At 38.5% G+C, this 23,282-nt stretch overlaps 1 protein-coding gene across 3 annotated transcripts in view; it reads left to right on the top strand.

Moving 5' to 3' along the window:
- The window catches only part of GK5 (glycerol kinase 5), a 78,694-nt gene that overhangs the window by 41,262 nt on the left and 14,150 nt on the right, over positions 1–23,282 (top strand). For all 3 annotated transcript variants that reach the window (XM_039248558.1, XM_039248561.1, XM_039248559.1), the window contains 2 exons: positions 10,119–10,245; positions 11,193–11,297. In XM_039248558.1, the coding sequence (XP_039104489.1) occupies positions 10,119–10,245; positions 11,193–11,297 (232 nt within the window). The remainder of the gene's footprint in view (positions 1–10,118; positions 10,246–11,192; positions 11,298–23,282) is intronic.

The raw sequence follows: 23,282 nt of genomic DNA, 5'->3' as shown, positions 1-23,282 counted from the left end.
GAATCTCTGGAAAGGAATTGTATATGTGGTCAAGACTAAGATTGGAATGAATAGATTTTAATACCAAAACTAAACTTGTACAAAATTAAAATTTTATTTTCTGGTTTTTTTGTTGGTTTTAAATATAATTTTTTAATAGTTTATTGTCAAGTTGGTTTCCATATAACACCCAGTGCTCATCCCAACAAGTGCCCTCCTCCATGCCCATCACCCCCCTTCCGCTCCCCCCCAACCGCCATCAACCCTCAGTTCTCAGCATTCAAGAGTCTCTCATGATTTGCCTCCCTCCCTCTCTCCCACTATTTTTCCCCTTCTTCTCCCCCATGGTCCTCCGTTAAGTTCCTCCTTATCCTCCTATATGTGCAAACATATGGTATCTGTACTTCTCTGCCTGACTTATTTCGCTCAGCATAACACCCTCAAGTTCCATCCATGTTGCTACATGTGGCCAGATTTCATTCTTTCTCATTGCCATGTAATGGCATTCCATTGTATAGATAAACCACATCTTCTTCATCCATACATCAGTTGACAGACACTTAGGCTCTTTCTATGTTTTGGCTCTTGTTGAGAGTGCTGCTATGAACATTGGGGTACACATGCCCCTATGCATCAGCACTCCTGTATCCCTTGGGTAAATTCCTAGCACTGCTATTGCTGGGTCATAGGGGACTTCTTTTGTTTCTTTGGCTTCTATATTGTTTATTTCTGCTTTGACTTTTATTATTTTCTCTTCTCCTACTGGGTTTGGGGTGCTAGTTCCTGTAGGTGCGCTGTTAGATTTTGCACTTGCGCTTTTTCTAGTTTCTTGAAACAGGCCTGGAGAGCAATGTACTTTCCTTTCAGGACTGCCTTTGCCACATCCCATAGAGTTTGGATTGTTGTATTTTCATTTTCATTTCTTTCCATATATTTTTTAATTTCTTCTCTAATTGCCTGATTGGCCCATTCGTTCTTTAGTAGGTTGTTCTTTAATCTCCATGTTTTTGGAGGTTTTCCAGACTTCTTCCTGTGATTGATTTTGAGTTTCACAGCATTGTGATCTGAAAGTGTGCATGGTATGATCTCAGTTCTTTTATATTTATTGAGGGCTGCTTTATGTCCCAGTATTTGATCTATCTTGGATAATGTGCCACGTGCACTTGAAAAGAAAGTGAATCCATGGCCTCAGGATGTAAAGTTCTAAATATATCTGTCAAATCCATCTGGTCCAATGTGTCATTCAAGTTCTTTGTTTCTTTAGTGATTTTCTGTCTAGTTGATCTATCCATTGCTGTAAGTGGAGTATTAAAGTCACCTGCTATTAGCACATTCTTATCCATAAAATTGTTTCTGTTTGTTATTGTTTTTTATATTTAGGTGCTCCCATATTTGGTGCATAGACATTTATAATTTTAACACTTCCTTATAGATAGACCCTGTAATTATTATATAATGCCCTTCTTCATCCCTTGTTACTGTCTTTACTTTAAAGTCCAGTTTGTCTAATATTAGTATAGCTACTGCAGCTTTTTTTTTTTTTACTTCCAATACCATGATATATATTTCTCCATCCCCTTACTTTCAATCTGAAGGTGTCCTCCATTCTAAAATGTTTTTTTTGTAGTTAGCAAATAGATGTATTTTGTTTTTTTATCTATTCTGCTACCCTATGTCTTTTGATTGGGGCATTTAGTCCATTTACATTCAGTGTTATAAATATATGGGTTTAGAGTCATTGTGTCCTTTTTCAGATTCATGCTTGTGGTGGTGTCTCTGGTATCATGCATTCCTTGCAATATTTCCCTCATAGAGTCCCCCTCAGGATTTCTTGTAGGGCTGGTTTAGTGGTGACGAGTTCTTTCAATTTTTGTTTATTTGGTAATACTTTTATCTCTTCTTCTATTCTGAATGACAGGCTTGCTTTATAGAGGTTTCTTGTTTGCTTTTTTTTTCTTTTCATCACATTGAAGATTTCCTGCCATTCTTTTCTGGCCTGCCAAGGGTCAGTAGATAGGTCTATCACCACTCTGATAGGTTTCCCTTTGTATTTTAGGGCCCTTTTATCCCTAGCTGCTTTCAGAATTCTCTTTGTGCTTATATTTTTCCAGTTTCACTGATATGTCATGCAGAAGATCGATTCAAGTTATGTCTGAGGGGAGTTCTCTGTGCCTCTTGGATTTCAGTGTCTGTTTCCTTCCCCATATTGGGGAAGTTCTCTGCTATAATTTGTTCAAGGTCTCCTTCAGCACCTTTCCCTCTCTCTTCCTCTTCTGGAATTCCTATGATACAGCTATTATTCCATTTGATTTTATCGCTGAGCTCTCGAACTCTCCTTTTGTGTTCCTGGATCTGTTTATCTCTCTTTTTCTCAGCTTCCTCTTTTTCTATAATTGTGTCTTCTAAATCACTTATTATCCTTTCTGCCTCTTCAATCCGTGCATTGGATGTCTCCATTTTATTATGCATCTCATTTATAGCATTTTTTAAATTCATCACAACTATTTTTAAGCTCCATAGTCTTTGTAGTAATAGTTTCTCTGATGTCTTCCATGCCTTTTTCAAGTCCAGTGATTAATTTTATAACTATTATTCTAAATTCTTATTCATTTATGTTGCTCATATCTGTTTTGAGCAGTTCTTTAGCTGTCATTTCTTCCTGGAATTTCTTTGGAGGAGACTTCTTCCGTTTCGTCATTTTGGTTAGCTTTCTATCTCTTGTTAGTTTTAAAAGCTTGTTATGCACTCTGCACCTGCGAATGCTGCTGTACCAAAGAAAGCTCTTTGACTGTTCAGGGCCTTTCTGTTCAGGAAGTGTTCTTTGGATGGTGTGTCTTGGTCTCTCTTGTTGAGATCTTGGTTGAGATCTTTTATTTCCCTACTCGTAGTGGTATTTGGGACTCTCCACCATGTGTACTTTGGCTTGTTTCTTGAGGTAGCCCTGGAAAAGAAAACTGACAGACAAACACACAGGGCACAAAGGCACACAGACGCACAGACAAATCCAACAAACATGCAAACCGAAAGGTAAAGGAAGGGATACACACACACAGACACACACAAAAGAAGATGGAAGGAAGACAAATAATAAAAATAAAAATACATAAAAAAGAAAAAGAAAAACCCCAGCAGACAAAGGACAGTCTAAAGCATAGAACCAGAATTCCCAGCTACAAATAAAGAGCCAAATGTATGCAGTGCTGATGGAGGAGCATATACAAAGAGAGAAATGACAAGGCAGGGATGAAGCAAAATTGGAAATGAAATGAGCAGGCAGAGAGACTAAGAGGCTTAATTCCGAGAGAGAAAGAGGGGAATATGGTTAGAGGTGAGGTGAAAGAAATGACTATAATGCTTCTCAGAGAAACTATATAGTCTGATTACTCCAGAGAGAGAGAGATAAAAAGGTAGCAGTGGAGGTGTAGAATATACATCTAGAGAATGGATTAAATGCGACTGTTTAAGCAAGCCAGTGAGCAGAATTAATCATGGCAATGCATCCATGTTGGTCTTGCCCTGGACTCCAGTAAAAAAAATTTTAAAAAAGGCAGCTCTCTAGCGGGGATGGGAATGGTTTGGTGTAGGCCGGTTTTAGCCTCCAGTGCATCCTGTGGTGATCCTGCCTTGGTGGTTGTGGGGAGAAAAGTGGCAGCGCCCCAGTGCCTTCTCGAACCAAGCATTACAACTCACTCTTTTGGGTCTGATCTCCCTGTGCGGCGGGCGTAGCCAAGGTGGGCTGTACTCTATGTCCCAAGCCAGGCCTCGTTTCCAGATCTTAGTCCGCTTGCCACATTGATATCACCGGAGTCCCTCAGAGCAGCTTCAAGCCTCTCACCTCCCCCCTGGGGATTGAGCTGAACCAGAAGCACAAAGCCGCGGCTTCAGGTTCTACCACGTGCCCTCCAGTTCGAGCTGGCGAGCGGTGATTAGTTTCTCCCGGGGTCTCTTTGGATGAGTGCGTCCTGCCTAGGGTCAGCTGGAGAACAGGAAACCGGGTCCCTCTGTGTCCCGAGCTGAGGTTTTTCTCTTCTCCAGCGACAGGAACAGTGCCTTGAGCAATTCCAGCCGCTCTTTCTTTTTCCCCTCAACTCACCGTGGTTCCCCGCAAAGGGGGCTCCCTCCTCTCCCTCTGTTTCTCCTGTCCCGGCTGGTTTTTATCTTCCCCAGTTCCACTCATGCTATAAGGTTTCCTTAGCAGACTCTGTCTCCTTTTCCTCCCAAACCCTGGATTCTGTAAGGGTTCCTTCCTATGGCTTCAGACCTTCTCCGTTTGAGAGAGGTGTGTAAGTGAAATGTATGGAGCGCCCTACTTCTCCGCCATCTTGCCTCTCTTCATATTTTCTGTTTTAAAAAGATAAAATTTGTTTGCACTTAAAAAATTTTTTTTTAACATTTATTCATTTTTGAGAGACAGGGAGTGAGCAGCGGAGGCACAGAGAGAGAGATAGAGACAGGATTGGAAGCAGGCTCCAGGCTCTGAGCTGTCAGCACAGACCCTGATGTTGAGATCAAGCCCATGAACCCCTGAGATCATGACCTGAGCCAAAGTTGGATGCTTAAATGATTGAGCCACCCAGGGGCTCCTTTTTGTTTGGACTTTTGATTGGCTTATGTCTTTTTGCCCTGTAACATTCCAAAGAATTTGCTAAACTATTTAAGTTTATTTGATATGTTAAATGACATGTGAAGCATTGTCAAATATGGGAATCAAGGAACGCCTCTCTGAGAAAGGGACTTCTGAGCAGAGATGCAAAAGATATGAATGAGCAATCACATAGTTACATATGGGAGGATTGTTCTAGGCAATGAGAATAGTGGATCCCAGAGAGGAAGTAAATGTTTTAGAAAGATCAGGAGATGGTAGGGGTTAGAGCACCCAGAATTCCATGACCATGGGGAATGTTTTAGAAGATAAAATTGAAGAGAAAGCTATGCATAGCATAGCAGATAACTCAGGACCTTCTATTCTCTGATAAGCATTGGGAATGCTATTCTAAATGATTGGGAAACCACTGGATGCTCTGTGTGAGGGAGAGCATGAATGAATTTACACTTCAAAATGATCACTAGATGCAGGATAATAATGGGCAAGTAAAGATTCATTAAGAGGCTGTGGCACTGAAAATGATGGAGAAATATGGGGACTGGGATTTTCCTTGTCCCTCAAGCACACCTGTATTGATCACTTGCAACACCCAGGAAATTGATCCACTTACTGGCAGAAGGATCCCCACAGTTGGAGGGAGACAGCTTGGCAGGCGTAAGGTGCACGGAAATGAAAAAGAAAAATGGTGATGTTGCTAAGGAGAAGGAACCCTTTCTTTGGAGAGAGAAAAGGGCGGGTAAGAGAGACGGGTTGAGAGAGCACAAGAGGAAAAACCTCTCTGGACCATGGACTAGGAAGTGAGAAGTACTGAGTGTCCCAGATTTTTTTTTGCAAACAGTCTTTGGAGCTCAAACTCTGAGGTTTTGAAGTGTATGACTTTCTCCGGAGCAGAGCTGTGGTGCATGCTTCTGGAGAGGAGGGAGCTGGCCTTGGAGTGCATAGGGCAGTGTAGGGATCTCCAGGATTCACTGGGAGAGAACGTCACCCTTTCTGGAGGGCTTTTGGAAGAGGGTTTATTGCCTTCCCAAGGACAAAAGGCCCTGCAGGTGCCAGCCAACTGCCTTTCATTAGCTGTACTCCAGAGGAAGGGAGAGGATCCACGTGGTCCTTTAAGACTTTGGGTTTTGAATCCCAGCTGCATGCCAAAGAAAAAGCATAGGAGAGTTGTGGAGCTGGATCAGGGTGAGCTGACTGCCCTCACTATTCTGTGGGGCTCCCTGAACAGCTGGGGGTATGAGATCCCCACACAGCAAAGGAAACAATCTTCTGCACAGCAAAGGAAACAGTCAACAAGACTAAAAGGCAACTGATGGAATGGGAGAATATATTTGCAAATGACATGTCAAATAAAGGTTAGTATCCAAAATCTATAAAGAATTTATCAAACACCCCAAAAAATAACCCAGTGAAGAAATGGGCAGGAGACATGAATAGACACTTTTCCAAAGAAGACATCCAGATGGCTAACAGACACATGAAACGATACTCAACGTCACTCATCATCAGGCAAATAACATCAAAACCACAATGAGATACGACCTCACACCTGTCAGAATGGCTAACATTAACAACTCAGGCAATAACAGATGTTGGCAAGGATGTGGAGAAAGAGGAACCCTTTTGCACTTCTCGTGGGAATGCAAACTGGTGAAGCCACTCTGGAAAACAGTATGGAGGTTCCTCAAAAAATTAAAAATAGAACTACCCTATGACCCAGCAATTGCACTTCTAGGTATTTACCCAAAGGATTAAAAAAATGCAGATTCGAAGGGGCACATGCACCCCAATGTTTATAGCCGCACTATCAACAATAGCCATAATATGGAAAGAGCCCAAATGTCCATAGACTCATGAATGGATAAAGAAGATGTGGTATGTATATATAATGGAATATTATTTGGCAGTCCAAAAGAATGAAATCTTGCCATTTGCAACAATGTGGATGGAACTGGAGTGTGTTATGCTAAGTAAAATAAGTCAGAGAAAGACAAATATATGATTTTATTCATATGTAGAATTTAAGAAACAAAACAGATAAACATAGGGAAGGGGAAGAAAAAATAAGATAAAAACAGAGAAGGAAGCAAACCTTAAGAGACTCTTAAATACATAGAACAAACTGAGGGTTGCTGGAGGGGTGTTGGGTGGGGAATGGGTTAAATGGGTGATGGCCATTAAGGAGGGCACTTGTTGGGATGGGCACTGGGTGTTATATGTAAGTGATGAATCACTAAATTCTACTCCTGAAGTCATTATTACACTAGATGTTAACTAACTTGAATTTAAATAAATTTCTTTAAAAAGAGGTAATATTAAGCCTTCTTTATGTTGTAAGATTTTGGCACATGTACATAAAGTCCATTCTGCTTCCAAAACTAAAAAAAAAAAGCCCTCAAATTGCTAGATTTTTTGCCATGCTGATGTCCTTTAACATGGCAACAGTCTGCTGCTGAGTCAGAGAAATTAAGATGGGTAAACACTGTCAATTAAATGAATAGTTGGGGCTGTGGGAAAACCAAGATGGCTGTTTAGTTCTTCCCAGCTCCCTGGCAAACACTGTTTTTCAATTTGTACATTCCTTCATGCACCATAGGGCATTTAAGATGACCCAAATTATGAATAGATGTTGGTAGGGAGACTTCTATAATATTGCAAAAACAATCTACCAGGAATTTCTGATTTGTCAGATCATCCTGGAGAAACTGATATTCTTCCCAGAGCCTCAGATCTCCCCACTCTGGACCATTTTAACACCTGCAGCTGGACTTCATTCAGCTGCCACTTACTATGGGTTACCAATATGTTCTTGTTATTGTTTGTATGTTTTGTGGATGGGTTGAAGCCTTTCCCTGCTGCAAAGCTGTGATGCCCTCACAGTAGCAAAGAAACTGTTAGAAAACACGTTTTCCCATTTGGGGCATAGCTTCCACAATCTCCAGCAGTCGAGACACCCACTTCACAGGGCAAATCTTATGAGCCTTAATGAAAACCTTGCAAAACTTCTTGGAATTCTATCAGTATACAAGCTTCTGCTGATCCTTTGTTGTCTCAGGCTATTAAGACCAGCTACTGTAAACCTCTAATATCTTATACTCAAGGATATCATCAACAGGAGGTTAAAGAAACTTCCTCAGATCCCATTTCAAAGGATCCTGTCGGTCACAATGTAGAGCCTGGGGATTTAGATATTCTGGAAACATTATCAGAGGAAGGTAGCTGTTAAGCCCCATTTGAAGAGGAATCTTACCAAGTGCTCCTGATCACTGACACTGCTGCAAAACCAGAAGGGATGGAGCCTTGAGTACATATTTCTCACCTTGTGAAGGCTCCAACTGCAGCCAGGCCCTGTACAGACCCTAGATACCTCCAGATCAAATTGATGAGGAAGAGAAGTCACGTCGAGGCATACCACTTCTGCCCAGGACTATGGATCAAGACTTTAAACTTTATTATTATTATTTTTTTTAATGTTTTATTTATTTCTAGGAGAGAGAGAGGGAGAGCGTGAGCAGGGGAGGGTCAGAGAGAGAGGGAGTCACAGACTGAAACAGGCTCCAGGCTCTGAGCTGGCTGTCAGCACAGAGCCCGACGCGGGGCCCGAACCCACAAACCGCGAGATCATGACCTAAGCGAAAGTCAGACGCTTAACCGACTAAGCCACCCAACCGCCCCAAGACTTTAAACTGTAAACATGAAACCCTTTCTCCTTCTTTCTTTTATTCTAACTTTGGCCAGGAAAGATAATACTCTCATCTGTTTCTCTCCAGGCCATTGTTAAGGGGGGAATCCTTTGGAATTTAGAACAACCTTTTATTTCAGGCTATGAGAAAGTCTAACTGACCGCCTTACTTTTCAAAAGCAAAATAAGACATCTATTTGGCAACTCTCCAGAAGTTACGTTGTTGACTTAGAAAGGATCTTCTTGGAGGCTTTAATGATTCAGGATTCATTCCTCTTGGCAGGTCCCTACATTCTTTAATAAGTGTAAATAAGCCTGTGATCAGGAACTTCTCAATTCTTGAAATTATTGCAGAATCTGCTGCTAAAACAACTGCTGTCCATCAAAGATCCTTAGACTCTTTGGCCAAAGTTGTTCTTGATAGTAGGATAGCCCTTGAATATCTTTTAGCTAAGCAAAGAGGTACCTCTGCTGTGGCCCATACCACCTACTATATCTGGATTAACCCTTCTGGGGAAATTGAAACTTAATTTCATAAGATCACTGAGCAAGCTGCTTGGCTTAAAAGAATAACTTCTTCAGCAGGGTCTTTCTTTTATTTTAACTAATTTGAGTCTTGGGGATTATGCCTCTGAAGTACTCTCCAAACATTGGGAATTATCCTGCTTATAGTTATCATAATAATCCCCCTGGTACATTGTAGTCTCTCAAAAGCTTTAAATGCATGAAAACCTAACCACAAAGCAAATGATCTCTCTGAGACTAGACCGTCAGAAAAGGAATGAAGGGGACAACTTACTTACAAATTGTGAACCTAAAGTTGTAACCTGTGAATATCACAGAAACCAGCAAAAAATGATCATGATCTGTGAATACCACACAATGAATAACAGCTGATCAGCTCTGGAGCGATGGCAGACAATGGTGCTAACGCTTTAAAGTTTGATCACATCTCTCAGTTAAGCTGAAAGCCTGATCAAAAGGGAGGAAATTGTTAAAAAGAAAACCACAGGCCTCAAATGGCAGCCCCAAGCCAGTTAACCATGACTTAATAGCTAACCTATCTATAGTTTCAACCCCCCAGAAATTTAACCCTTAACCACTCAACATGGGAATTTCCTGGTCAGCACTAGTAAGTTTAATGATAGACTTCTCTGTTCCCCATAGGAAGGTGACCTTGCCTAAAACAATGGATTCTTTGCCAATAGTTTCCTTTTTTTTCCCTCCATTCTTCTCTACTTCTAAAAATTTCCTTTTCTTTAGCCCTTTGGAGCTCGCCACTTCTAGATAGTGTGCTGCCCAATTCATGCATCAATTAATAAAGCCAATTAGATCTTTAAAATCTACCCCTTGAATTTTTGTTATTTAACAATGTATATGTACATTTAATTATTTTAACAGCATGTTCTGTTTTGTCTTATAACAAAAATGTATGTTTGGGAATGTGTAGTTTTGACCTACATCTATTTATATTAAGCATATACCTATCACTCTTGTTAAAAGAGAAATTTGTGAGGTCAGTTATTTGACTAACGAATGAAACTGCTTTTAAGTTGAAAAATCTTGGTTGTTTTTTCTACACAATTTTTATTCTGACCTTTATTTCAAAGATTATCCCTGGGATACTTGAAAATCATAAGGTAGATTGCCCACTAAAAATTCCTGAGGCACATTCCCTAGAGAGACTTCTATCTTATTGTTCCTCTTTATTCTTTCCAGGGTTTTTTTTTTTTAAAGAAAGGAAAAAAGAGAACAAAATGTTGAGCCATGAGAATACAGTATAGGAGACGGTGGGATACAGTGAAATGTGCCACTGCTAAGGCCCAGCCATCTTACGTTGAACATTTTTGACAGGTCGCCGATCAACAATCAGCCATGTTTGGAGAGTGCTGCTTCCAGGCAGGAGATGTGAAACTAACCATGGGAACTGGGACATTTTTGGATATTAATACTGGAAATAACCTGCAACATAGTGTTGGAGGTAGTTAGAATTTATCCTTTTTATCAAAAATATCACTTATTTTCATATTTAATTTTTGTGATACTGTTCCCCATTTTACATTAAGGACACTGTAACATATTTTTTGTTATTATTCTTAGAGATAGTCAGTATCCATTTCCCTTCTTTCTGTAAAAGCATAAAAAATGAGAATGATGTTATTATAGAAAAACTCAGGATTAGGGTATTTTGGTCAGTTTTCCAAATATTTACCTATAATACCTGTTATATTTGTTTAGGCTATCTTTCTAGGCCTCTAAATTTTCTTTTATGTGTTAGCAGTTCTTTCTGTGAAGAAAAAAATTTTTGGTGGTAATTCTCATCTAGTGATCCATGCATATATAATGGCAATTGCCAAGCAATTGGTCTCCCTGGTGGAAGACATCCTATGATGTATAAACCAAGAAATTTAGATTGTGGAACAACACCTTAAGAGGCCTGTGGGCTATTAATCTGGGTCATGGTCTCCTACCATGGTTACTGAGAGATAGATTTTAAAATACTTTTTTTTTACCTTCCATCCCCTCTCAAGCTCTTTTTTTTTCCCCTAACTAGGAAAACAAAAGCTAGAAAATTTGATCATTGCAGGTTGTTTCTACTTAGGAACCTCTTAAGTAGATTCTACTTCTCTGTTTCTAGAGACAGACCCCATGGCTAATAAAAGCTAATGTTTATTTTTCATATTACATATCAGGCATTGCACTCAGTTCTTTTTATGCATTAACTCAGTTTATTCTCACAGGAGCTATCTGAGGCACACCATTTTACAATTGAGGAAACTGAGGCTAAGAGGTTAGAAATTTGTGAGACCACTTACTTCAGATCCACTTTGCTACTTTTTAAGAAAATCAAATTGTTCTACTGTAGTCATCTCTGTAATAAATTACCTATTTATTATATCTGACTTATACTGTTTCTTTGCTTCTAAGGCTTTTATCCACTAATTGGGTGGAAGATTGGGCAAGAAGTTGTATGCTTAGCTGAAAGCAATGCAGGAGACACTGGTACAGTCATAAAATGGGCTCAAGAATTAGGTAAGTCATCTTATAAACAGATTTTACAGGCCACACTTAAAGAATTCAAGAATACCATAGTACTACAGACCAGTGGGAATGAATGGATTGTTCAAATGAGACATAAAAGGAACTAGAAAATGTAGGGAATTATTTTATTATACTGAGATAGTAAAAGGCTAGGCACTAAGACCAGATACCATAAAGAATAAGAATAATAAACTTAAGTATATTAATTATTAGAATGTATAAGGAGAAGGATGCCATAAACAAAGTTAAAAGGCAACTTGGTAAGAACAATTCATAGTGTACATCAGAAAAATTAATAAAGATGACTAAAAAATGGGGGCACCTGGCTGGCTCAGTCAGTTAAGTGTCTGACTCCTGATTAGGGCTCAGGTCATGACCTCATGGTCATGAGATCAAGCCCTGCATTAGGCAGTGTAGACTCTGCTTGGGATTCTCTTTTTCTTTGCTCTCTGCCCCTCCCTTTCTGAGGGGCACGCTCTCTCTTTTTCTCTCTTTCTCAAAATAAATAAATAAGCTTGAAAGAAATGACAAAAATGGACAAAGGACAGAAGTACAGGTATCATAAATCAAATGACTATTAAAAAATGCTATTCAGAGTCACCTGGCTGCTCAGTCAGAAGAGCATGTGACTTTTGATCTGAGAGTCTTGAGTTCAAGCCCCACGTTGGGTGTAGAGATTACCAAAAAACAAAACAAAACAACTAAAAAATGCTATTCACATTTAATAATCAACGAAATACACATCTGAAAACTGATGTCACCTGTCATCGGCAGAGATTAAGTCGTTTGATGATGCTCAGCATCTGTGGGAATATAGAGAAAAAACTATGCTTGTTTTCCAATGTAATGAATTTTTTAATGTATTTTTTCATCTTTTTAATGTTTATATTTGAGAAAGAGACAGAGTGCAAGCTTGGGAGGGGCAGAAAGAGAGAGGGAGACACAGAATCTTAGGCAGGCTCCAGTCAACTCAGAGCCTGATGTGGGGCTTGAACCCATGAACTGGGAGATCATCACCTGAGCCAGTTGGAGGCCCAACCGACTGAGCCACCCAGGCACCCCTCCTTTGTGATGAATGTTAACTAATATGGTCTTTCTTTCTTTTTTTTTAATTTTATTTTTTTTTAATTTTTTAATGTTTTATTTATTTCGAGGAGAGAGAGAGAGACAGCGTGAGCAGGGGAGGGTCAGAGAGAGAGGGAGACACAGAATCTGAAGCACGCTCCAGGCTCTGAGCTGGCAGTCAGCACAGAGCCCGAACGCGGGGCTCGAACCCACGAACCGCGAGATCATGACCTAAGCGAAAGTCGGACGCTTAACCGACTAAGCCACCCAGGCGCCCCCTAATATGGTCTTTCTGTAGGATAAGCAGGCAGTATGTGTCAGTTTATAGAGTGCAGATCCTTTTGCCTCATTCTATTCTTTGTTTCCTAAGGAAACAATGGGAGAAGTATGCAAAGATATTTACATGCAAAGGTGTTTAGTGCGGCAGTTGGAAATAAGTTCCTGTCTAATAATAAAGCATTACAGTCTCTCCATACAATGTGATGATGTAGTTGTATATCTTATTGATGTAGAACGCTTATATGGCACATTAAGGAGGGGATGATGCAGTTGTAGAACAGTCAGTATAAATATTTTTTTGCTTTTATTTTACAGTTTTATTGAGATATAATTCACAAAGCAAACAATTCACCCATTTCAAGTATAAAATTCAGTGTTCTTTAGTATGGTCTCAGGTCTGTGCAACCATCACCACAATCTAATTTTAGAACATTTTTATTCCCCCTAGAAGAAACCCCCATATGCATTGGCATTGACTTCCTGTTCTATCAACCTCCCCTAAGCTACCATGGATCTACTTTCTGTCTCTATGGATTTGCCTATTCTGGACATTTCATATGGATGGAATCTAACCATATGTGGTGTCTTGTAACTGCCGTCTTTTACCCTTCGTACCAGGTTCACCCATGTCATGGCATATATCAGTACTTCTTTTTATTGCTGAATATTCCATTATATGGAAGTACCAGAATTTATTTATTCATTCATCAAATGATGGACATTTTGATTGTTTCCACTTTTTAGCTGTTGTGATTATGAACAGCCTGTGTATTACATAGCCTTATTCTCTGCTGTTGTGCTCCAGTAACACAGGTCATTTTTCCCCTAGCAGTATCACTTTTAATTGCTACATGTGACATCTGCTTGCTCTAGGTGATCCCCATAAGACTTCCCCATGTACTTTTAAAATTACCGAGGACTCTTGTTTACTAGAAATAAGGAAACTGATTCCCCTCTGGGTATCTTCCCAAGAGAGATAATATATCCTTCATTAGAGAGGATGAGATAAGCATTTTCTCACATGTGAACTAATTCTAGGGAGTGAACAGCTACATGTTACTGCTGGTGAATAGGATCTTAGTTTGTGGTCCTGCCTCTCCTCATCCTGGGGAAGAGAAGTGTGGCTTAACCACTGAAGCTGAAGTGGAACCCAGCAAGAACGAAGCCTTAGGTTCTCAAGTAGACAGTGCAGATCCAGGGCTTGTAGATGGCACTACCTGAGTATTGTTGGTGAAAATACTAGAGGCTGCTAAGGACACTCTAGATGTTCTCTATGGATCCAGCCTGCTAACCCAGGAGAAAGTCCCCCTTACGTGGAGAAGAAAGGTGGCCTGGCAAAATCCCTGGAAGAGTCTGCCAAGTGGACATCAGTACTGTTTGGTCTGAACTGCTCCTCTTCCAGCCTGAGTGGGGAGGCCTAATCTTTCTCATATCTCCAGAAACCAGAGCACCAAAGTTTACCCCTCTGCCCCTCATTGCCTGACAACCCCATAACCCTGACCTGACAGAGGGGACAGTGTAGGAGCAAATAGTGCCCTGAATGGGAGTGACCACGCTCAACAGGTAGCTCCTATGCGGGCAGATAGAATGGAAGAAACAGAAGATTAAATTAATACCAACAAAAGTCAAACCTAAAGGGAAGACAGAAAATATTACAAAAAATGTCTGGAAAATGTAAAGAGTTTTGAAGAACAAAACCATGATATGTAAAATGTAAAAAGAAGTAGTAATAAAACATAAAATAGACAGTGCTGAAAATCCAAATAAGAATCAGGGAGAATTTGAAAACAAAAAAGAGGAAAAAAATAGAAGATAAAACTGAGAGGTAAGAGATACAGAGGAAAGATAAGAGACAATAATATGTGAATAGTAGTCTTTCGTGGCATATGAAAATGTAATTATGGAAATGGAGTTACAAAAATATAAAAATTGAAGTGACAAATTGAAAATAAATTTCCCTGAGCAGAAGAAAGACCTTACTTTTCAGACTGAAATAGCTTCCTAAGTTAAAAGAAAAGTTGTAAATTAATACAGTCCTACATGTAGCAATTATCTGGTTTCCAGGAATAAAAAAAAAAAGCTTCATGATAGGAAGAGCTGTTTATTTATAAAGAAAAAAAAAAACTAGATGAGCATGAAAGTAGTTGTAAAGTTTAGAAAGTGGAACATGTACATATTAGGAAAAAGAGCAATGAGCCAATAATCTGGTGCCTGGCTAAGATAGCATTCATATTAAGTGCAAAAGGGTATTTTCTGGCCATGCAGCATATACTTTCTGAGGAAATTACTGAAGGAGATATTTCAGCCAAAAGAAAATAGAGCAAAGGTCTCAACATGGGCAAAGCAAAGTACATAAATAAGGTGTATTTCAAAAAAGATTTTTTTCCTAGTAGCAGGCCAGACTTTGTTCTATATTATTTGAATTGGTCTTACACCAAACTGATAAAAGATGTCTTACTGTAATGTAGTGTCTTTATTTTTGGACATTCAGAACATCAGGGGCGCCTGGGTGGCTTAGTCGGTTAAGCGTCCGACTTTCGCTTAGGTCATGATCTCGCGGTTCGTGGGTTCGAGCCCCGCGTCGGGCTCTGTGCTGACTGCCAGCTCAGAGCCTGGAGCCTGTTTCAGTCTGTGACTCCCTCTGTCTCTGATCCTCCCCTGCTCACGCTGTGTCTCTCTCTCTCCTAGAAATAAATAAAACATTAAAAAAAAAAAAACATGAAGTACAAAAATCTCCTTAAGAGATTGAAACTATCTTAACACTAAAAAGAGCCTCTAATTAAACTAGGTTTAAATATTTTATGCATAATATATAGTTGTTCTATAAAAAAAGTAATGTTTCTGTTAAAAAGTTTCAAAATGTATTCTGTTTTTTGTTTTTTTAATTTTTGTCTTCTTCCCATAAGTGAGTTTAATTCTGTGGTGTATAACCTCTGGGGTAAAGTCCGGGTCAGGAATAGACTACAAGTGTACATTTTTTCTGTTCTTCATTTTTTCTTTCTGTTCATTTATATTTTCATTTCAAGTTCAAGAAGTCTCTTTCTAAACACACGCACACACTCGTGCGCGCACGCGCGCGCACACACACACACACACACACACACACAAATCCTTTTCTCAGTTCCATACTTTGAAAAGCAATAGAGTGAAACATCTCAGCCTATTATGTAATATGGTTAGAAATGAATAGCGGACACAATATATAAATTGTATTTAGCCACTTGGATATTTGAAATGTCTTTTCTTGAGTAGCATAGGAATAAGGGAAACATTTGAAACATAATTTGATAGTGTCCCAAAAATACAGAAATTACAGAAATTAACTATAATTCTGTAAGAGCAGTACTTAGAGGAAAATGATGAATACTTACTAATAAGGAAAAGGAGAGAAACATAGTAAACTTCCCAGCCAAATATATAAGGATATATAAATTATAAAACTGAGAAATGATAAAAAGTAAAATTGATAAACTAAATCTCTTTTTAAAATATCCAAGAATTGAAGTATCTTATCTGTGTTTCACTGGGACTGTATACAGTGTGATACATCATGAGAAAGAGGTAAAAATGAGAACTGTGTTAATTATTTATTTTGAAATAATTTCAAATTTAAAGTTGTAAAAATAGCAGAAAAACTTTTGTATACCCTTTATCCCAGATTTGCTATTTTTTTAAGATTAAAAAATTTTTTTTCACATTTATTTATTTATTTAAAATGTTTTATTTATTTCTAGGAGAGAGAGAGAGAGACAGCGTGAGCAGGGGAGGGTCAGAGAGAGAGGGAGTCACAGACTGAAATAGGCTCCAGGCTCTGAGCTGGCAGTCAGCACAGAGCCCGACGCGGGGCTCGAACCCACGAATCACGAGATCATGACCTAAGCAAAAGTCGGATGCTCAACCGACTAAGCCACCCAGGTGCCCCTTCATTTATTTATTTTTGAGAGGCAGAGGCAGAGCATGAGCAGGGAAGGGAGAGAGAGAAAGGGAGATACATAATCTGAAACAGGCTCCAGGCTCTGAGCTCTTTGTTAGCACAGAGCCTGATGCAGGGCTCAAACTCATGAACTGTGAGACTGTGACCTTAGCTGAAGTTGGACGCTCAACCAACTGAGCCACCCAGGCGCCCCAAGATTTTATTTTTTTAAGTAATCTCTACACCCAGTGTGAGGCTCAAATGAACAACCCTGAGATCAAGAGTTGCACGTTCCACTGACTGAGCCAGCCAGGTGCCCCCTAGATTTGCTAGTGTTTAATATTTTACCATGATTGCTTTATCGTCTGCCTACCATCCATCCATCTATCCTATGTGCTGTGGGATAGATAAATATCTTTATAATTTTCTGAGCTCTTTAAGAATTGATTGCATGCATCATTCTCCTTTCCCTGTAGTGCTTGCTTCATGGTGCATTTCCTAAGAACAAGAATATTCTCTTACTTACCTGGAGTATGGTTATTAACTTGAGTAAAGTTAACATTGGCTATACTGTAATACTTAAAATTTTTTTAATTTTATTTATTTTAGAGAGACAGAGAATGAACAGGGGAGAGGGGTAGAGGAAGAGAGAGAGAGAGAGAGAGAATGAGAATCTTATGCAGGCTTCATGCTGAGTTGGGTCGGATCCCACAACTGTGGGATCATGACCTGAGCTGAAATCAAGAGTCAGATGCTCAACCAACGGAGCCACCCAGGCACCCCTTATAAAATTTATAGTCCATATTCCAATTTTGCCAAATGTCCTAATAATGTCCTTCATTGCAATTTTTTCCCAATACAAGATCGAATCCATAATTGCTTAATTGTATAATTTCCTTTAATCTGGAAATGTTTCCTCAGCTTTTTTCTCATGCCAGTGACATTTAAAAATATATATATGCCAATTGTTTTCTAGAATATTTCTGGATTTGGATTCTTGTGACTAGATCCATGTTATCTAGTTTTGGCTGATTCATACATGAATGATAACTGTATCCTTCTTAGAATATACACCTAGAGATAGAAAGTGTCCTTTAGTCTTGTTTTGGTTCTATTAAATTTTGTTCATGTGGGGCTCACTCGGTTAAGTGTCTGACTCTTGATTTTGGCTCAGGCATGCTGTGGTTTGTGAGATCGAGCCTTGCGTTGGGCTCTACAACACCAGAGCCTGCTTAGGATTCTCTCTCTCTCTCTCTCTCTCTCTCTCTCTTTCTCTCTCTCAAAATAAACAAGCTTAAATAAACAAACTTAAAAAAATTTTGTTCACATGCATAAGATGTTTTCCAGTTTTGCCATTGTATAATTACTGTTTTTCCTTTTTAATAGATGATATGTGGGGAGATACTTTGAAACTCACTAGATGCCCTATTTCTCATCAAACTTCCCCATCCTCTAAATTTAGCATTCATTGATAATTCTTGCCTGCATCAGTTTTTATTCTAATGGTTGCAAAATAGTGTTTGCTAACTCTGTTATCCCTTCTGTATTTATTAGTTAGCATTCTATTGTGCTATGAAGTTTCCACTTCACCCCTTTTATTTACTTATTAGCACTATAATCTCATGGTTTCTAATTCACCAGGTTATAATTCTTACAGTTCTTACTTATTTTCTTGTTCAGTTTGTCCTGGATTTAGCCAGTGAAAATCTCCTCAAACTATCCTCTATGTCTTTAAATATCTATATGTATATATTTGTTAACACTTTATTAATTTCTAGCACAAGACTTTTAAAGCTCATCTTATGTTTTTCCTACTTCCTAAGTGGAATTAGCCTTTCCCAATAAGCCCTAATTCCTATGAGTGGAAAGGGGTATTGAAAAATAATGATTGGCAGTGTGCCTGGCTGGCTCAGTTGGTAGAGCGAGCAGCTTTTGTAAGCTTTAAGTAAGCTTTAAGCTTACTTAAAAAAATAATAATAAAATTTAAAAATAAATAAAGGGGCACCTAGGTGGTTCAGTCAGTTAAGTGTCTGATTTTTTTTCTGTTTTTTAAAATTTTATTATTTAAAAAAAAATTTTTTTAATGTTTTATTTATTTCTAGGAGAGAGAGAGAGAGACAGTGTGAGCAGGGGAGGGTCAGAGAGAGAGGGAGTGACAGACTCTGAAACAGGCTCCAGGCTCTGAGCTGGCAAACAGCACAGAGCCCAATGCAGCGCTCGAACCCACAAACCACGAGATCATGACCTAAGCGAAAGTCGGATGCTTAACCGACTAAGCCACCCAGGTGCTCCTATTATTTTTTAGATTTAAATCCAAGTTAGTTAACATGTAGTGTAATAATGATTTCAGGAACAGAATTTAGTGACTCATCACTTACATATAACTCTAGTCCTCATCCCAGCAAGTGTCTTCCTTCATGCCCTTTGTCCATTTAGCCCATCTCCCCACCCAATACCCTGCCAGCAACCCTCAGTTTGTTCTCTGTATTTAAGAGTCTCTAAAGATTTGCCTCCTTCTCTATATTTATCTTATTTTTGCTTTCCTTCCCCTATGTTCCTCTGTTTTGTATCTTAAATTTCACATATGAGTGAAATCATATGATGTTGGTCTTTCTCTGACTGACTTCACTTAGCATAATATACTTTAGTTCCATCCACATTGTTGCAAATGGTGAGATTTTATTCTTTTTGATCACCAAGAAATACTGCATTGTATATATATAGATGTATATGCACATTGTATATATAGAAGATGTATATACACATCTTCTTTGTGCATTCATCAGTCAATAGACATTTGGGCTCTTTCCATACTTTGGCTATTGTTGGTAGTGCTGCTGTGAACATTGGGGTGCATGTACTCCTTCTTTTTCAGGATTGTTTTGGCTATTCAGTGTCTTTTCTGGTTCCATACAAATTTTAGGATTGTGTGTTCCAGCTGTGTGAAGAATGCTGGTGTAATTTTGATAGAGATTGTATTGACTACGTAGATTGCTTGTAGTATTGACAAGTGTCTGATTGTTGATCTCAGCTCACGTCTTGATCTCAGGGCTGAGTTCAAGCCCTGTGTTGGACTCCATGCTCGGTGTGAAGCCTACTGAAATGAATGAATGAATGAATGAATGAATGAATGAATGAATAAATAAAAGTACAAACAGTGATTGGCAGCAGATTTCATCAGGGCTAGAAGTGTGTGTGTATGTACGCACGCGTGCATGTGTTAACAATTTTTGAAACATCGCACCTCCAGTTCTAGTCTAAGTACCTAAGAGTCTTTCCTTGCCTTTTTCTGTTCTATATTTTTATCTCTTCCACAGCAAGAACCCTGGCTCCCATCAACATTGACATTATGCATTCATTTGTTCAATCTTGAAATATACACAAAAGAGCTTCAGAATTACTAGACCATCCCACTACAACAAACAATATTTGCTCAAGTTCCTTTGCCGGTTTTTTCCTTTATCTCAAGAATGTATGAATATATGGTCAAAGCACACTATTCAAAAGTTACTTCGATTAGTTCTTATTCTTCTCCCTTCAGTGATTTTATTAATTTGAAATAGAATTTTTTGTTTCTGTTATCATTCAGTTTTAGTTCCCCCCCCACATCCTTTTTAAAAACATTATCAGTATATTTTTATTTTTTTTTAATGTTTATTTACTTTTTGAGAGAGAGAAAGAGAGTGCAAGTGGGGAAGGGCCAGAGAGAGGGGAGGACACAGAATCTGAAACAGGCTCCAGGCACAAAGCCTGAAGCAGGGCTCAAACTCACGAATTGTGAGATCATGACCTGAGCCAAAGTCAAATGCTCAACCAGCTGAGCTACCCAGGCACCCCACATTATCAATATATTTTTAATGTGGAATTTTAACTTGATTCCCAAAGTCAAACTCATGACAAAAGATATGCTCAGAGAAGTTAACTTCTTCACCTGTCCCTTCATCTGTCTCCCTATATCTTGTAACCATTAGGTTTTGGTTTTTCCTTTATATTTCTTTTTGCAAAAACATTTAGGATACATGCTTTGTATTTACCCTAATTTCTTACATAAAAGATAAACCACATATGCTCTTTTATACTTTGCCGTTTTTACTTAAAAATATTTTCTGAGAATTACTTCCCATCATTTCACAGATATCTTCTTCATTCTTTTCACAGCTGCGCAGTATGTGTATGTACGTAGTTTAGCCAGCCAATATCCTATGTTTGGGCACTTAAGTAATTTCCACTACTTTGCAAATAAGGCTGCAGAATAACCTTGGGCATATGGGTTTTCTTTTTGTTGGAGGTATGTCTTTATAATAAACTCCCAGAAGTGAGATTGCTACATAAAAGGATAAATATATTGTAATTTTGTTAGACATTGCCAAATTCCTCTCTGTAGGAACTGTGCCATTTTGCATTTCCACCAGAAATGTTTCTTTTTTAAAATGTTTTAAATGTTTGTTTATTTTTGAGAGAGAGAAAGCATGCACATACAGGGAAGAGTTAGAAAGAGAGGGAAACAGAGGATCTGAAACAGGCTCTGTGTTGACAGCAGAGAGCCCGATGTGGGCTTTGAATTTACAAACCCTGAATCAAGACCTGAGCTGAAGTTGAATGCTTAACTGACAGACACCCTGGAGCCCCTCAGCTAGATATGTTAGATACTGTTTCCCCATAGCCTTTTTCCTCATTGAATCTTTTACATCAGTGAATGATCTGGTTGGATGAATTGCAGAAGTTGGGGGCTGAAATAGAAGTCTTACTTATTGTGACGCTTTTGACCTTTTAAAAGCACTTTATCCTCTAAATGGCTGTCATGTAAATGGAATCATATAAATGGATATTAGAATCCACAATATTATATAAATGGAATCCTATAACCAGTTGAGAAGCTTTCTTTTGGTCAACATAATGCCTTTTGAGATTCATCCATGTATTGTATGTGTCAATAGTTCATTCCATTTAATTACTCAGTAGTTTTCTGTTTTGGATATATCACAGTTTGTTCATCCATCATCCCACTGGAGGATCTGTGGCTGTTTCCAGTTTTGAGTGATTATAAATAAAGCTACTGTAAGCATTCATGTACAGGTTTTTATGTGAACATCCATTAATTTTAAAAAATTTCTCTAGGATATATACCTAAGAGTGTTATATAAACATACACACAAATAAGTATGAGTTTATCTTTGTAGAACACAAAAACAAAAACCTGCCAAACTGTTTTCGAGAGTGGCCATACCATTTACCATTCTCACCAGCACCGTGTGTGTGTGTGTGTGTGTGTGTGTGTGTGTGTGTGTGTTGCTCCTGTGATTGGTATTGTCATTTTTGTTTGTTTGTATTTTAATTTTCGCCATTCCAATAGGTGTGTAATATTATCTGTCACTCACTGTCTGTTCCATTGAGACTCCTGAGTCTGCCTCAGACCAGGAAGGGGGGCTTCTGTGGAAGCTCTTCATATTTGCATCCAGTGTACAGACCCAAGTATTGGGTCTTAGGCTGTCCCTGAGTTTAGGCCAGGCGATATCAGAGAAAATGAAAACAGGAAACTCACTAATGGTTTGGCGTTACTTAGAGTTTCCTGCTGGCCTTATTCTTCTGAGTCCTCAGCTTCTCCATGCCTTCCATCAGGATTCTTAGTTGTATTCAGTGGGAGAGACAGAGTGAAATCTGCTCCCTCCCAGAGATTTTTCATCGTAAGCTCATTTGAGAACAGTTTAAGTGGAAGATTATTTAGGGAAATTCTTTAAGCAAGTATATTTATTGAAAGAGCCAATGAAGAATGTAAATTAACTAGATTCCTTTTTTTCCTATTTCTTTGGCCTGTCACCAAAAACCTTTCCTCAAACTAGCCATCCACTATGTTTTCCAAATTTTGATTGAAAAATTTAGACAATTTGGACATGATGTTTTTTAAAAGTATACATTTCAAAACCAACGTTATTTTTTAATATTAGTTTTTGAAGTAGTAGAGATATTTTGATGTGTTATATGAACATGTTGACCAAATGAGTATGACTTATGGATCTGATAATTCATTTTGAATAAAATTTATAGTTATTATTGAATGATCCTTATTAACTTGAGTTTTAACGTAGATATTCTTTAATCTTTTTGTCTTTAATTTCTTCATTATAAGAATAACAAACCATTCACTAAAATTAAACCATTTTTCTTGAGGCTGTATAAAGCCTTCATATTTATTATGACTGATTCTTGAGCTTTTTCATGGGATCTATTCTTTCTGTCCTACATGCTTATTCAGGAGTCAGTTCACAAACAGGGATATCCAACTGATCAATGAAAAGGATTTCAACTTAGTTAATAGAGAAACATAAAATCAAACCATCATGCAATCCATGAAAATAGCTAAAATAAAAAACACAGATAGTATCAATTCTTGGCAAGAATATGGCATAACTGTAAATTTCATACTGTTGGCAGGAGCCTTAATTTGGTATAATCACTTTGGAAAATGGTTTGGCAGTATCTTCTAAAGTTAGTCCTAAATGTGTAGAGGCTAGGACTATCATTACCACCCCTTGGTATATAGCAAACAGAAACATAGACATATGTTCACCAAAAAGAATGTCTATGAGTGTTCAAAGTGGCCTATTTATATTAGCCCCAAACTAGAAACTAACCAAATGCATATAATAAATTGTGTATTGTCACACAGTGGAATATTATATACACAACGGTAAGAATGAAGTGTAACTACTTGTAATAGC

This window comes from Hyaena hyaena, unplaced genomic scaffold (assembly GCF_003009895.1).
Source record: "Hyaena hyaena isolate Hyena2069 unplaced genomic scaffold, ASM300989v1 scaffold_311, whole genome shotgun sequence".
NCBI classification, from domain to species: domain Eukaryota; kingdom Metazoa; phylum Chordata; class Mammalia; order Carnivora; family Hyaenidae; genus Hyaena; species Hyaena hyaena.
This window is presented reverse-complemented; position numbering and strand designations above follow the sequence as displayed.